General features: G+C 34.7%; 1 protein-coding gene across 1 annotated transcript; it reads right to left on the bottom strand.

The window, feature by feature from the left end:
• Positions 1 to 2,941: 2,941 nt before the first annotated feature.
• Positions 2,942 to 7,071, bottom strand: LOC132254331 (LRR receptor-like serine/threonine-protein kinase FLS2). Its single transcript, XM_059739750.1, has 2 exons — positions 6,636 to 7,071; positions 2,942 to 5,119 (listed from the first exon to the last, which is right to left on the bottom strand). Exons 1-2 carry the CDS (start codon positions 7,066 to 7,068, stop codon positions 3,051 to 3,053), a joined length of 2,502 nt encoding a protein of 833 aa, XP_059595733.1. The 5' UTR covers positions 7,069 to 7,071; the 3' UTR covers positions 2,942 to 3,050.
• Between the last annotated feature and the right edge of the window lie 10,493 nt (positions 7,072 to 17,564).

Below are 17,564 nucleotides of genomic sequence, written 5' to 3'. Positions count from 1 at the left end.
TCTAAAAAATTAATAATTTCACAAACTTCCAATGAAAGATAAAATATCGGAAATGTTTATTGTTTTCATGAGTTAGGTGAAATGTTTTCTTCTTGGTTTTCATGAGTTAGGTTAATTAACCGAACTACTAGTTGATTTTGTCGGCAAGTTCAATGAATGGTGGTGGATGGTATCATGCTTCATCACCTAGTGACGCAGCACCGCTGTCATTAGAGCATTAAATGCTTGACAAGTGATCGTTACCTTTAATTAGACCTCGATCGGGAAGACAAATCTCTTAACCGAGAAAGAAAGACTACTGGGAGAGAAGGAGTGTTTTTGCATCTCTCGATTGGACCTCGACCCAGAAAGAGTAACCGGTTGACCAGTACCCTAGTCGGTTGAGTCGATCGGCTAGTGCCTCGATCGGTTCACCATTTTTGGCTCGAAAACTTATCTTTTCTGGTCTTTTTGCTTTTAACAATTAAGCAAAGTCTTTAGGTAAAATAGTATGCCAATTTTGAAACGTTTTGCCTAAAGTTCATTTAATAGAACTCAGATTTTGATGGAAATGTAACTTTAATGCATAAATTGAGTTTTCAAAGATGCATGAAATGATATGAAAATCCTAAGTGCACTCATGTATTCATCTTACATATGTTTCCTATGATTAAAAGGTCTTTCAAAAGTCTTGATCTTGCATCCATTAGGTCATTTGATGAATTTCCAAATTAAAAATTGAAATTCTTTATAATTCAAACCAATTAGTAACTTAAACATAGTTTGTTATCATCAAAACATGATTAGGAGAACCTTTGGACTAATAGTTATTTTTTAAAATTAATTTTCTAGATAGAAAAAACTCTTCTATTATTTTTTAAAAAATAATATAGTAGTTTTAAAATAATTTATCTTCAAATAAAATTAAAAAATTAAAAATTAAAATTAAAATTCAATAATAATAAATTAATAACTTTCACTTGTTATTAGAAAACTCATATGTTTTTATTTGCATTTTAGAATAACAATTTTTTTTATCTTCTAAAATTATAAAATTATTTGAAACCATCACAAAACATTATTTTTTTTGTTATTTTTGAAAGAAATAGAAAACAATTTTTACCATTCATAAGAATTTTAAAAATCTAACTAGGTTGCCAATATTATATCTATCTTGTAATTTAAGTAATCACTTTTGACTTCAAAGGAAAATGATATTAGAAAATAATATGATCCAACCCACAAACTTGATTCCTTTAAAGTCTCAACTAACAAGAAACATACACATGCGATAACCTTATTATAATAAATTAGTTTCTTCCATTTTTTTTTTCTTATACAAATATCTAATAACTTAATTTGTCTAGATTTAATCATGGACAATGATTAACCATTTAAAATTAAATCATAATAATCCTTTTTTTATTATAACCCACAATAAAGAATATTTATTTTGAATAAAGTGTAGACCACGTTGTAAAGTTTGTCAAGTCAAATTATCATATGGATAATAAATAACCATTTTAAAATTATGTTAGAATAATATGATCTATCAATTTTGTATGAAGTGTAGACTACGTTGTTTGATTATGACCGATGATAGTAAAACTTCTCTATGTAATATTGATCACATTATCAAGTCAAAAAGCTAAATTGTGCACAAGTAAAACATCTTTTAAAATTAAATAAATAAATAAATAATCAAAAGACTATGACTCATTCAAAATTATGGGTTTTGAAAGTTGGAAGTTAAAATGGAGAAGGAAAAACCAAGAAAAAAAAGGTCCATATATTGGGCCCAGAAATTAGGCCCTTGCAGAGAGGAAAAAATGGTTTAAAAAAAAAGAAAATAAAAATAAAAATTCAAACGACCCAAAAGTTGCCCAGAAATGGGCCAAAAAATGGTCCATTTAAGGATAAAAAGAAAAAAAAAGTGAGACCCAAAATTGGCCCAGAAATTGGGCAGGGAATGGGACCCATAAGAGGGCCTAAAATATTGGATGGGGAAAAAAAAAAGGGACAAACTATCCAGACCAAGAAAATGGGCCAAAATTAGGCCCAACTCATTTTTATTGGGTTGGGTATCATGCGGGGTGGGTTTCGGTTGGGTGTGGGTGTGGGTGAGGGGAGGAAGAGGGGGGGGGTTGGCCTATGACATGGTGCCATGTGGTAGCTCCAATTGAGGTGCAGAAGCCTGCTTTTAAGCCTATTAATGTTGTCTTTAAGATCACTCCTCACCCTAAAAATAAGGAAAAGAGTTGAATTATTTTTAATTTATTTGTAATAATAAAATTATTATTTTGAATTTGTTTTTATATTTTATTAAAAACTATTTATTTTTAATTCAATCGTAACAATAAAGATATTTTTTTTTATTTTTAATAAGAAACGAATTAAATTTAATTTGTATTATACAAATTAAATTTACAAAATCAAAATAAAAAATTATTATTGAAAACAATAAAAGAGAGTGTCTGGTGCATTTTCAATTGCAGAGAGCCCTGTTTTGGAAACCATATCCTCTGTTGTGCTACTTATTGCACTTTGTCCTTGCAATTGATCTCATCTTGTGCAATCCTCTGTTCTCCACGTTTCCAAGTCATCGGCCAAAGTCAGTTTCTGGATTATTTAGTTGGAAAATTGAGTTGTTTCAGGTCTGATAGGTTTCTTTATCCCAACTGCATCTTCCTGCTCATGATTTATATATTTGTGTAGTGTTGGTGGCACAGGGTATCCAGTTTTTTCTGTTCTTTATGAAGAGGATCGAGATGAGGCTCTACAATCTATATTGCTTTAGAACTTGAATAGGGTATAATAAGATGTATTTGCTTCCATTGAAAATTCAGAAACTGTTTTTTCACTTCTTTGGTTATGTTCATACAAAATTTCACAATATTTGGTTGTACAAGGAGTTTATGATTGATAAGGAGTTGGGAAATATGATAAGCAAGACTTCTTAGTGTAGAATCAATAAGAGGTGTCAAGCTCTTTTCTTCTATTGCAACTGTGATGAAATTCACTTCCAAAGCTTATAATGATACATAAAGCATAGAAAGATCTACAAACAAAATTTATCGCCTTCTAGGATGATTTTTGGCATAGGTTGCTCTTCCCCTCAACAACCATCTAACAATTTCATCCACAAAATCAAAATAGGCCTCACACCAAGATTTCCTTGTTGCCAAAACAAAAAATGGAACTAGGATGCCCATGGCAAATCCCAAGCCAACGCTCAAGTAAAACCATTGATCAACATAGCCACCATCATTTTTGTCACTAACAACACTTTGCCTTTTATTTGGATCTTCATCCTGACATTTTATGGCCAGTGGAGCTCCACATAGATCAGGGTTTCCCACAAAGGCCAGCTCCGTGAAGGTTGTCATTTGCCCTATAAAAGGGATCTTACCATAGAAATTGTTATTTGATAGATTCAAATAACTCAAGGATGATAATGAGGCCATGCTTGAAGGAATGGTGCCGGAAAGCTTATTGCTTGACAAATCAAGAGATAACAATTGCCGCAACATTGAAATGCTTTCAGGAATTTGGCCAGTAATGTGATTCCTCGACAAGTTCAAAACCACCAAACCAAACAATTTTGTTATTTCTTGGGGAAACTCTCCACTTAAATTATTGTCGGATAGGTCAATGCCTACAACAAGAGAAAGAGTCTTGGTATATTCAAGACTTTGGCCTTTGCTAATCACAACCAATCGTTCTTCATACGAGGAGCTGGCATTCACATTTAACTGATATATATTCAATTTCTCTTGAGCCATGGCTTTAAGCTCAACCAAAGTGATTGGAATTTCACCCATCAGATTGTTTTGTGCAATGTCTAAGACATGCAGGGAGCTTAAATTTGAAAGTCGAGAAGGAAGTCTTCCAAAAAACAGATTCGACCTCAAGTTGAGAATTACAAGATTTATGAAAGCAGCTCCAATCCAAGCAGGAACCTGACCCGATAATCTATTGTAACTGAGATCAAGGACATCCAAACCTGTTAAATTTTGCCAAGATGAGGGGAACCCTCCTGAAAGCTTGTTGTGGTTCAAGTGTAGTGATTGAAGCAGTTGTAACTGACCCAACGACTTTGGTAGCATCCCAAACAAATTGTTGTTTCCAAGGTCTAGAACAAAAAGCCTAGAGCAATTATTTATGGTAGAAGGAATGCTTCCAGTCAAATTATTCCTTGAAAAATCAATGACTTCAAGAAAAGAAAGGTGTCCTATGGAATCTGGGATGGTCCCTGTTATTTGATTTTTCGAAATGAAAAGGTAATGCAAGTTAGGTAGGGATTCACCTATGTTCAGTGGGATAGGGCCAGAAAATTTATTGTGGGAGAGATCTAGTAAATAGACCCCTTTGATTGAAAAAGGAATAGGTCCCTCAAAGAGGTTGGAACTGAAATCAATATCTGATTCACCATAAAAATTTAATGAATTTGGTAGCTGACCTTGTAACTGATTGTGAGAAAGATTCAACTGTTGCAGATTCAAAGAAATATTCCAAAACCAGCCTGGAATGGGACTTGAAATGCTGTCATTTGAGAAATCAAGATACTCGAGGTTCTTTTGAGACTGAAGCCAACCAGGAAATGAAGGACCCAAGTGGCATGAACCCATATGAAGACCTTTCACCTGGAAAGGGGGAACCCAATCGGGACTAACATTCAAATGGAAAGAATTGGAGCCAATGCCTAGATACTTCAACTTACTCAGCTTCAAAAAATGTTGTTCAGAGAGACTTCCACTCATATGATTGGAAAGAACACTCAAGCCTTGCAGTTGAGAAAGTTGTCCAATACTATCTGGGAGACTTCCATTCAACTCATTCAATCCAAGATTCAAATACTCCAAGTGTTGCAATGTCCATAAAGAAGCAGGGATGGGACCTTCAAATTTGTTATCGGATAAATAGAGTACCCTAAGATTTTTAAGCTCACCCAACCAGTTCGGCAATTTTCCCATCAATTGATTGTAATACAAATATAATTCCGTCAAATTAGGCAAAGGACTTTTAGAACTGCAGGTTTCAAGTCCTTTGATAATCTTAGGTAAACTTCCATTCAAGTAATTATTCCCCAAATCCAGATATTTTAAGTTGCAAAAGTTTCCAATGGAGCTTGGAATTGAACCTGCAATGACCAAGAATAAAAATATGTATTAATTAAAATTATGTAACAAACAAATAATAAAAATAGTAAATAAAAAAACAAATTAATTCATGAACAATTAGTTTAAAGAAAAAGTAAGAAAAAATATTAGATTTTTTTTAGGTACTTGTTTTTATCTTTTCTGATAACCATGAAATAAAGTAATTGATTTCACTCTTATAAGACTAGTAGGATTAATCATTGACATTAATTGTTTCTTTAAGGTTGTGTTTGGATAAGCTTCATATGTTTTATTTCTAAACATAGAAATTCATAGAAACTCTAATATAAATAGTAAACTTTACCATAAAAAAATGATAATAATGATATTCAAAAATTGTTTTAGAAAACATACATATTAGAAATTTTTTACTACCTTAAATTTTTTTTAAATTTCAATAACAATATTTAAGAACATGAAATGTCATATCATATTCACTTAATGTTCAATTTTATGGTTTCAATTACTAGTCTCAACCATGAAATGTCTTACCTCAGTATATAAATTACAATAATTTGATATAATAGATGAATTAGTGAGAGAAAATAGAAATTGAAAATATGTAGGAGATGATTGAAGGGTATTTGATGATAAAGATTCTTAATAAACATAAATTGTCAAAATAGGAATTTAATTCTTTTTGGAGATACAAAGAAAGTAAATTTTTAAATTTTAATACAATGTGATTTTTTTAATTTATTAGTTACAAGCTTTTCATATATAAGTGAATAGTAAATTATAATTATTTAAATTTTATAGGAACAGGAAGTACTTTAAATAAACATAACAATTTAGAATAAAATTTTAATAGAATAGTTTAAAAAAAGGTATACCATGAGAGTAAAAAATGGAAAACATTTAATAACTAAATTTAGTAAAATATTAAAGCATAAGTGACAAAGCACGTCATATATCAATTCAACCATCATATAAATATTCAATTTAGTACATGCTCAAATTATTATCCTCAGGAGCAAAAAAAATTGAAAAAATGAGAGTTATGTCAAAATGAAATGAAAACATTCAAAAAATAATTAATATAACAAATGTATAATTATTGACAATAATAAATAATAAATCATTCATCAACTAATTTAAAGTAAAAAAAAAGGAAGTTAAGGATTAAAAAAGAAATCATATTCCTATAAGATACGATTCTTTTTAATAGTTATGTAGACATACTTTTTATAATTACTTACCTTTACACAAATAATTGTTAAATCACATTGATACTTCATAAGCATAAATTATTAAACTACATATTTTTTCTTAGATAAAAAAGAAACTAAATTTCCTTCTAAGAAATTTAAAATTCAAAATAATTTTTTTTAATAAAAAGAATTTTGTTACCAACAAGTGAATCAAATATAGTGATTATTTGATATTTGTATATTGACATATATTCAACACTTATATGCACAATCGTGAACTATACTTAACTATACATTAACAAATCAACAAAGAAATATCAATTTTTTGTTAACACAAGAAGCTTACCATGTAATCCATTTCCTTCCAAATTGAGAAATTCTATCTTTTTCCAATTCTTCCTCAACAATTGAGAGATATTGCCATTGAGATTGACATTCCAAGATAGATCTAAGTATTGCAAATTGGGTAGCTCACCAAGACCAAGTGGAATTCTCCCATGTAAAAGATTCTGACTTATATCAATGGATACAAGGTTGCTAACATTTAAAAGCCATTCAGGAAACTTGGAATTGAAGTCGTTGGAGTTGATAGCTATAACAGCAAGTGAAGTAAAATTAACAAAGCTTGGAGATGGAAATGAGCCAAAGAGGCTACAACCACCTAGATACAACTCAGTTAAACTTGGAAGCTTGTTTGCCACCTCAACCCACCGACTTCCTACCAATGAAAGGTTAACATAATTCATACCAAGATACTTCAAGGAAACAAGGTCAGTCATCCATTCAATATTTTCAACAAATAAATTATTAAAATATTCAGAATCAATATCGTCCTGATACTCAGAAGAAAGATCGAGATATTGCAAGCTAGAAAGATTCCTTAAATTTGAAGGAATTGATCCACTAAACCCAGCACTCGATAAGTTTAGATATATTAAATTCTTCAGAGACCCAAAGAATTAAGGAACTGGCATGGCTTTGAATGAGTTGAAACTCAAATCTAGATATTTCAAAAACTTGAGTTTTATCAATGAAGGACTAATTTCTCCACTCAAGTTCATAGAGCTCCAGTTCTCATATACATTCTCACGAGGATAAGGATTATGAAGATCAATTGAAATGACAAATCCTGTGTCATTTTCACAACTAATTCCTTTCCAGTAGCAATAATTGCTTCCTTTCCATGATGAAAGACGATTGTTGGGATCTTTTAGACCACTTTTGAAGTCAATAAGAGCCTTTCGTTCAGATTGAACATTGTTGTCGATATGGGTATGACCATTACATGCAAGTTCTGTTGTTATGAAATAGAGAATAGCTAAAATGAAACCAAGAATTGAAATTTTCTCCATGTAAATATTCAATTCTCTAGTAAGGAGCACCTGTAAAAATTGAATTCCAATATGTAGTCAGCATTTTCTTGAATTGAATTAAAATTTTATTTCCAACATAAAAATGAAAACATTGGCAAAATCTAAAAGACAATTGCACAACATGAAGAACTTATTTTAAACAACACATTTAACAAACGTCACCAATCAAAAAAGATCTACTAATAACATATGTAAATATATATTAAGAAAAACAATTATAATCATCTCAAAGATCAACCTTACTTTGACTGGCGAGAACCGAAATCACTTAAAGTAGAAGGATTAGATAGAAAAGCATATTAAAAATAAGTTATCAATATTAGTTCCTTACCTGAAACTTTTTTCTTGTTTCCCTTGCATTTTCAATTCAACAAAATATATAGAAGATGGTTTAAAGCAATGACAATGATAACCTCACTTCTTTTGTTTTTTAGTATTATTTGAGTTGTATCATATTAAATTCTAATTGAGTGGAAAATGACTTAAGTCTTTACCTCACCACAAAAACCAAGTGCCTTGATTGAAAGACCTTGACTTGGACAAAAAGGAAATAAATAAATAAAAAGGTGTGGATAGAAAGACCATGACTTGGCACTAAGTCAAGGTCAATAAGATTAAGATAAACATGAAAATTCATTTATGAATTAAAAAAAATTATACTCATTCTAAACGCTAAAAAATCTTAACCGGAGGAAACAAAAAATGTAAATTAAGGTAGTAGGAATAAGTTAAGAGCTTAGGTCATTTAGCATACAAAAATAGTATTAAATCTAATCAGTTATATAAAAAAAGTTCTCCATGAAAAATGTTGTCCACACAAGATGATAGATAAGTTTAAATAATTATAACCTTACAACCATATTGAAGGTTAATATCTTTTAAAACATTAAGTTTGAACATTATTTTACATAATACATAAGTTTAGTATTCTCAAATTTTTTTAAGATCATGCAAGTCTAACTTGGCCAATAATATTATAAAAGTAAATATTTATTATCTACAATTATAAATTACACCAAGTAATTTTAAATCAAAATATGTCAAACTAACATCATTAATATAATTGTATCTAATTTATTTTCTTATACACACATAATAAATTAAACAATATATTTGTCTTGCAACTTAATTAATCATTTTTAACTTCAAAGGAAAATAATATTACAAAAATAATATGATTCAACCCACAAACTTAATTCCTTTAAGTCTCAACTAATGAGTAACATACAAATGATATAACCTTTTGATGATAGATTAGTTTCTTCCAAAATTATTTTTTATTATACAAATATCTAATAACTTCATTTGCCTAGATTTAATCATGGACAATGAATAACCATTTAAAATCAAATAATAATAGTCCATTTTTTTCTCGATCATGATCCACAATAAAGAATATTTATTTTTCATGAAGTGTAGACCACGTCGTAAAGTTTGTCAAGTTAAATAGATAATAAATAACTATTTAAAATTAAATTAATATAGTTTATATTTTTTTCATGACATGTCAATTTTGTATGAAGTGTAAACCACGTTGTTTGATCATAACCAATGATGAAGGAACTTTATTCTATATGCAGTATTGACCACATTATCAAGTCAAAAAGCTAATACGTGTTCAAGTAAAACATCCCCTAAATTTATTTATATAGTTTAAAAGTTTGCATCTTTTTTATGACCCATCAATTTTGTTTGAATTGTAGACCACGTTATTTGATCATGACCGATGATAAATAAACTTTATTTTCTATCTAGTGTTGACCACAATAGATAATAAATAACTATTTAAAATCAAATTAAGATAGTCTGCATTTTTTTCATGACACATCAATTTTGTATGAAGTATAAACCACGTTGTTTGATCATGACCAATGATAAATGAACTTTATTTTCTATCTAGTGTTGACCACAATAGATAATAAATAACTATTTAAAATCAAATTAAGATAGTTTGTATCTTTTTCATGACACATCAATTTTGTATGAAGTGTAAACCAAGTTGTTTGATCATAACCGATGATATGCAGTATTAACCACGTAATCAAGTCAAAAAAGCTAATCCATGTTTAAGTAAAACATCTTCTTAAATTTAAAAAAAAAAAAAAAAATCTTATCTTTTTCACGACCCATCAATTTTGTATGAATTGTATATCACATTGTTTGATCATGAACGATGATAAAGGAAGTTTATTCTCTATGCAGTGTTGACCACGTTATCAAATCAAAAAGCTAAACCGTCTTCAAGTAAAACATCCTCTAAAATTTTAAAAATAATAATAAAATAAAAGACCTTGACTACATCCTTTTTCTTATTCAGATCATTCTACATCTTCAAAATAAGGAAATAATCAATTGGTCAAGAAATGAATTGATTATTACCTTTACCAAAATAATATGATTCAACCCACAAACTTAATTCCTTTAAGTCTCAACTAATGAGTAACATACAAATGATATAACCTTTTGATGATAGATTAGTTTCTTCCAAAATTATTTTTTATTATACAAATATCTAATAACTTCATTTGCCTAGATTTAATTATGGACAATGAATAGCCATTTAAAATCAAAAAATAACAACCCATTTTTTTCTCGATCATGATCTGCAATAAAGAATATTTATTTTTCATGAAGTGTAGACCACGTCGTAAAGTTTGTCAAGTTAAATAGATAATAAATAACTATTTAAAATTAAATTAATATAGTTTATATTTTTTTCATGACATGTCAATTTTGTATGAAGTGTAAACCACGTTGTTTGATCATAACCAATGATGAAGGAACTTTATTCTATATGCAGTATTGACCACATTATCAAGTCAAAAAGCTAATACGTGTTCAAGTAAAACATCCCCTAAATTTATTTATATAGTTTAAAAGTTTGCATCTTTTTTATGACCCATCAATTTTGTTTGAATTGTAGACCACGTTATTTGATCATGACCGATGATAAATAAACTTTATTTTCTATCTAGTGTTGACCACAATAGATAATAAATAACTATTTAAAATCAAATTAAGATAGTCTGCATTTTTTTCATGACACATCAATTTTGTGTGAAGTATAAACCACGTTGTTTGATCATGACCAATGATAAATGAACTTTATTTTCTATCTAGTGTTGACCACAATAGATAATAACTAACTATTTAAAATCAAATTAAGATAGTTTGTATCTTTTTCATGACACATCAATTTTGTATGAAGTGTAAACCAAGTTGTTTGATCATAACCGATGATATGCAGTATTAACCACGTAATCAAGTCAAAAAAGCTAATCCATGTTTAAGTAAAACATCTTCTAAAATTTAAAAAAAAAAAAAAAAAATCTTATCTTTTTCACGACCCATCAATTTCGTATGAATTGTATATCACATTGTTTGATCATGAACGATGATAAAGGAAGTTTATTCTCTATGCAGTGTTGACCACGTTATCAAATCAAAAAGCTAAACCATCTTCAAGTAAAACATCCTCTAAAATTTTAAAAATAATAATAAAATAAAAGACCTTGACTACATCCTTTTTCTTATTCAGACCATTCTACATCTTCAAAATAAGGAAATAATCAATTGGTCAAGAAATGAATTGATTATTACCTTTCCCAAAATGTCTTACCCTACATTATAACTTTTTTAAAAGTAATATTAAAAGAAAATTGTCAAATAACACCATAATAAAAGGAATATCGATTTTAGTTCACACGACTATTTTTGTTTAAATAGAATAAAAATAAAAATAGTGAAATATATCAATAATAAAGGAAAATTAATTCCATATAGAAGATGAGATAGCATCCTTTGGTTAATCATTATATCAAGACAATTTTGCACATAATCCACTATTATTCTTTTCTTTTTCATCTATGGTCTAAACATGTCTAACACTAGTTTAAAATCTCAATCGAAATTGATGAAAAAATATCATTCAATTTCAAAGCTCATATTCCAAATAAAAATTAAATTTTTTATTTGGTATATTCATATACATACTTGAAAATAAGACTCAATTTAAATAATTAAGACTAAGTTTTAAAAAAAATAAAAAAAATAAAACATCTAAAATCTTTTAAGATTTGAGGCAAAAAAAAAATGTTCACCTGATAACTGTCATCTTCTCTTCGTCCTATACAATATTATTACTTAGCCAATTTAGGCACTAAAGTTGTTCTTTTTTTCATTTTTAAAGAGATTACACACATATTATAAATATTATAAAAGATCATATAACTATATATGTGATGCTCAAACAAGTTTAGACCAAAAATCTTTTTTTTTTTTTATAAGTAAGCAAATAATATATTGAAAAGAGGCCAAAAAGCCACACGCATACAGGGAGTATACAATCTAGCTAGAGCCTCAAAAAACACAGGAAAACAAAAACAACAAAAAGCCCACCAGCCCTTAAATGGCGGCTATCCACTCCAGGGATCCTATAAGAGACAACAACCTCTCTCCACTATACATTCTCGCCCATCCCCATAAAATACAGACAAAAGAGTTTTTTAATTTCTGTATATCTAACACCCCCCCCCCCCCCCCCCCCCCCCCCTTAAAAGCAAGCCTATTTCTTTCCTTCCAAAGAGTCCAAAAAATGTACAACGGTATAGACTTCCATATCTTTTTCCTTTTTTTCCCTACAAAAGGGCCCCTCCAGCTTAATAGTACCTCCTTTACAGTTTCTGGAAAGACCCACTTAATACCAACCAAAGCACATATCATATCCCACAGAACTCTTGCCACTATACAATGTATTAGTATGTGATTAACAGTTTCCTCTTCACATCCACACAAGAAACACCGATTAGGGAGATGCCACCCTCTTCTCTGGAGCTTATCAAGCGTGAGCACCTTGCCCCAAGTAGCTTCCCAAGCAAAAAACAAAATTTTTGTTTGAACTTTATCCACCCAAATGTTGTTCTTCGGAAAATTGCTAGCCCCAGAATTTACCACCAAGTTATAGGCTTCTTTAACTTTAAACTTTCCGTTTTTCCCCCTTTTCCAAAAAACAGCATCCTCTTCTAAAGTCGGATTGAACCCCCTCAATGTATGAAGCAAATTCCCTACCAAATCCAACTCCCAATCATTAAATCCTCTCACAAATCTTATATCCCAATCACCTTGGCCCATATTCTGGTCCCACATATCCTCTACTGTACCATTCCTATGAGCAGCCATCCCATAAAGATGAGGAAACCTTTGGGACAGCACAGTATATCCGCACCAAAGGTCATTCCAAAATCTGATTCTGGTACCATTCCCTATCCTAAAAGCCATATTCTCCCAACACCACTCCTTTTCCTTCATAATTTCCTTCCAAACCCCTACTCCAAAAGTCCCATTAGTCTTTTTGGTCATCCAACCAAACCCCTCTTGCCCATATTTCGCCACAAGTACATGTCTCCACAAATTTTCCTTTTCACAAGCAAACCTCCAAATCCATTTCCCCAACAAAGCTTTATTTAACGGGACTAGCTTCCTTAAGCCAAGCCCCCCCTTTTCCTTCTCCGTACACACAATCTTCCAATTAACATTGTGCACTTTCCTTTCTAAATTTCCTCCTCCCCAAAGAAAATCCCTTTGCAATTTTTCTAATCTTCGCGCAACCAACTTGGGCATACGGAAAAGAGACATTTGGTACAAGGGTATGCTAGCCATCGTACTCTTAATGAGAATAAGTCTCCCACCTTTGGAAATGTATTGCCGTTTCCATTGCGCTAGTCTTCTTCTCATCTTCTCCTCCACCCCATCCCACACAGCTGCACTCTTATTACGGGCCCCCAATGGCAGCCCCAAATACACAGAGGGCATAGAGCCCACTTTGCAGCCCAGTTCCGCTGCCATTTCCTCCATCTCTTCCACCTCGCCAACTGGGATTAATTCACTTTTCTCCAAATTAATCCTTAATCCTGACGCGGCTTCAAACCAGAACAGAATCCAACTGAGATAAGCTAGATACTCCTTCCTAGCTTCACAGAAAACTATAGTATCATCCGCAAAGAGCAGGTGGGAAACATGCACTGGCTGCCTTCCTCCTCCTTGGATCCTACACCCTGACAAAAAACCCCCTTCAACAGCCCTTCTGATTAGATTGCTCAGCACCTCCATTCCCATCACAAAGAGGTAGGGAGAGAGGGGACCTCCTTGCCTCAACCCCTTAGAACTTGGAAAGAAACCGGCCGACACTCCATTCACCAACACCGAAAATTTGGCTGTGGATATACAACTCCACATCCATCCCAGCCACCTTGAACCGAACCCCATCTTTCTCATGACTTTCATCAGAAACTGCCAATTTAGGCTGTCGTAGGCTTTCTCTATGTCCAGCTTACAAATGAGACCTCTCTCTCCCCTTTTTTGCCAAGCATCAATTGCTTCATTTGCAATTAATGAGGCATCAAGGATCTGCCTCCCCCTAACAAAAGCATTCTGATCAGTGGATACTACTCTCCCTATCACTTTTTTCAGTCTATTGGCTAAGACCTTGGCCAATATTTTGTACAGCCCCCCCAATAGACTAATTGGCCTGAATTCCCCAAGGTCCTCAGCCCCCCCCCTTCTTGGGTATCAAGACCAAAAACGTACTGTTCATGCTCTTGATGAAGGCACTTTGCTCATAGAACTCTTTAAACATCTCCAAAACCTCTTCTTTAACTATAACCCAGCATCTTTGCCAAAAGGCCATAGAAAAGCCATCCGGTCCTGGGGCTTTGTCCCAATTCATCTCCATCAGGGCACTATGAATTTCCTCTTCAGAGAAAGGTTGTTCCAAGTTCTCTGCCTCTTGCCGATTTAGTTGCTCTAACTGCAGCCCTTCTATATCCGCCTTCCAATCTGAATTTTCCGTAAGTAAATGCTGAAAGGCATTGGCCACCCCTTCTCTCACATCCTTTTCCTCATTCAGCCACACCCCACCTATCTTAATTCTGTCCACATGATTGGATCTACGATGTGCAGCCACCATACGATGGAAGTATCCTGTATTGTTGTCCCCTTCCTTTAGCCATAACTCTCTGGAATGCTGCCTCCAATGAGTTTCCTCCAAAGAGACCCACTTAGCATAGCTATCCTTTGCTTCATTTTTTGATACTGTTTCCTCCTCTGATAGTCTTCTCTCACATTCCACCCTGTCCCAGTGATCCACAAGCTGCAGGGCAGCAGCTTTATTGTCTTCCAATCTCCCAAACACTTCCCTATTCCACTCTTTAAGCTTCTGTTTCACTACTTTCAATTTTGTGACCAGCCTAAAGCTAGCACTTCCTCTCACCTCTATTCCCTGCCACCAGCTATGGATTAGCTCTTGAAACCCTTCTACTTTAAGCCACATGTTTTCGAATCTGAATGGAGAAGGACCGCGTCTCATAGTACCACCCTCCAGCACCACCGGGAAGTGGTCTGAAGCTGGCCTGGGCAGTCTTTTTTGAATCACACTGCTAAATTGATCCATCCAACTTGGGGTAACCAAAAATCTGTCCAACCTGGCCCAATAACGATTATTTGGCCCCCCACTCCACGTATAATCCCCTCCTTGCAACGGGAGATCAATCAGGCCTAACTCATCTATAACCTGAGCAAATTTCCTCATTGCTGCAGAAATTCTCCCTTGCCTATTCCTCTCATTCTGAGAGCGAATAACGTTAAAGTCCCCCCCTACACACCAGGGCTCTTCCCATAGACCTCTGATTGCCCCTATCTCATCCCACATACAGTCCCTTTCATTTTTGGTGAACGGACCATACACCCCCGTGAATGCCCAGACAGCCCCATCTTCCACCTTTCTAAACCGGCAAGAAATAGTGAATTGCCCCTCCTCCCAATCCAACAGCTCCAACACCCTTTTATCCCAGCAGACTAGAATACCTCCTGCCGTACCCGAAGCATCCACAGCCCTCCAGTCTAAGAATCTTCCCACTCCTATGCTTCTAACCACCCACTCGGACATCAGATTAATTTTCGTTTCCTGGATGCAAAGTAAGTCTACTTTCTGACTTCTCACAACAGCTTTAATTATTTTCCTCCTAGAGCAATCATTTGCTCCCCTCACATTCCAACATAAGATCTTAATCTTCATTAACTTCTATAAGCTGGCACCCTCTAACCTGAGAAGAACTTCTCTGCTTGCTCCCTCCCTCGTAGTTTATTGAGCATTCAAGCCTTTTCAGTTCCCTTTCAAACTTTGTCTTCTCTAAAACACCTTTACTGTATATCTTTTCTCTTCTCTTTCTGATATTTGCCAGGAAATTCACGATTTCCTTCTCCAATCCTTCTATCGGGAAGCCTAAAAACTGGCTAAATTTGGCCAGATTGCACTCCTCCCATCCATTCTCCCTTTCCTCTCTAGCTTCTTGAGACACTGTCAGCATTGACCCTTTCTCCCACTCCTTTTCATTATCATTCACAGTGGTGTCTTCGGCCAACTCCCATCTCCCACCTCCATTCCCGACAGGTTTGATCGTATTCAGCGGGATTTCATTTTGAATCACCTCACATGCCACCCCAGAATGATCGTAATACTCCCCCTCCGGAGTCCGATCAAAAGAGAGAGAAAAAGAAGACAGGTACCCCGAGTTCCTACCCCCCCCCCCCCCTTTGAGTGAGAACAGACCCATACCTCGATTCCTCTGCAATTAATGCCCGATCGGTCACTGAGTGAGACGGAACCATTTGCTGCTTCCATGCGTCTTCCTTCTCCCTTATTTTGAGAAATTCAACTTCTCTATCTCTTCCCTCACTGAATTCACCCCACTTCCAGATGGAGCCCCTCATTGGCTCCCCTTTTCTGCTCTCAGGCTGTAACGGGCCTAACTGATCCCCCTCCCCTCCATTGCTCCCAGACAAGCTTGGGCTCTCACCACCCCCAATCCACTTATCTGACTTTGAATAGGACGGCCCAATCCCAAGCCCAGCCTCCTCAGACACCACCCCTTTTAATTTTAACCCTTTTATTGGGCTCGGGCCCTTTTTCTCCCCCTTTTGGGCCTTAGGATATAACGTCCTACCTGAAGATGGGCCTGGGTGGAGAAGCCCATCCACCTGATCCAACTTCGCAGAAACCCGGGTCCCATACCCTGCTCCGACCCGCTCGCCAGTCCCCTCTCCACCTACCCCTCTGACCTGCTCATCTGTCCCATCAGCAGCCCGCAGCAGCGCCTCGGGCCTAGCGCTTCTCTCCTCTCCTATGCGCTGGGTAGCGCGTGCCATAGCGTCACCCCTGACCTCCTCTCTGTAATTTCCCTTCAAGCTACTTCCAGAGATCGACTTCCTCATCTCCGGCCTCACTTCCCACCATAGGTATAGTGAGTAGCAAACCTCCTCCACCACTATGTCCACCTTGCTCGGCAAGCCTCCATTCTTCCTCTTAACGAGGATTCGAGCCCCTTCCAGGTCCACCATCTTCTCCGTCAGGGGGTCCATGGCTACAAACCCTCCACATTTGTCCCCCACTTTCCGCAAAATGGACGGATCCCATAACGAAACTGGAAGTCCTAAAATCTTTACCCACACTTCCTTCCTGCTCCCACCTTCATCTTCGCAACCACACCTAGGTCGCCATCGTTCCAGCCCTAACTGGACGCCTCCCACCCGCCTGCTTCCATGGGCAAGGACACGCTCGGCTTCACCCACATGCTGAAATTCCAAGAGGACTCTACCTGTTTCCATCCTTGCCAGCCCTAGATTACCCTGCAACCCCCATGTCCTCGCCATTAACCAGCCGAACCTCTCCATATCCATGCCATTTGCTAAGCTAGGGCTCCAGCTGCCTTCGAGACAATACTCCAGTTTGCGCAGGTTGCCCCTGATCTCCTCTTCTGTCACTTCCACTCTTACCACTTCACCCCCCCTGCCCTCCGACCCCTTCACTATTTCTACGAACGACTTATTCATACTTGTTTCCACCATTG

The sequence above is a fragment of the Vitis vinifera genome, chromosome 9 (assembly GCF_030704535.1).
Source record: "Vitis vinifera cultivar Pinot Noir 40024 chromosome 9, ASM3070453v1".
Classification (NCBI taxonomy): domain Eukaryota; kingdom Viridiplantae; phylum Streptophyta; class Magnoliopsida; order Vitales; family Vitaceae; genus Vitis; species Vitis vinifera.
Note: the sequence above shows the minus strand (reverse complement) of the source record. Positions and strands in the feature narration are given on the sequence as shown.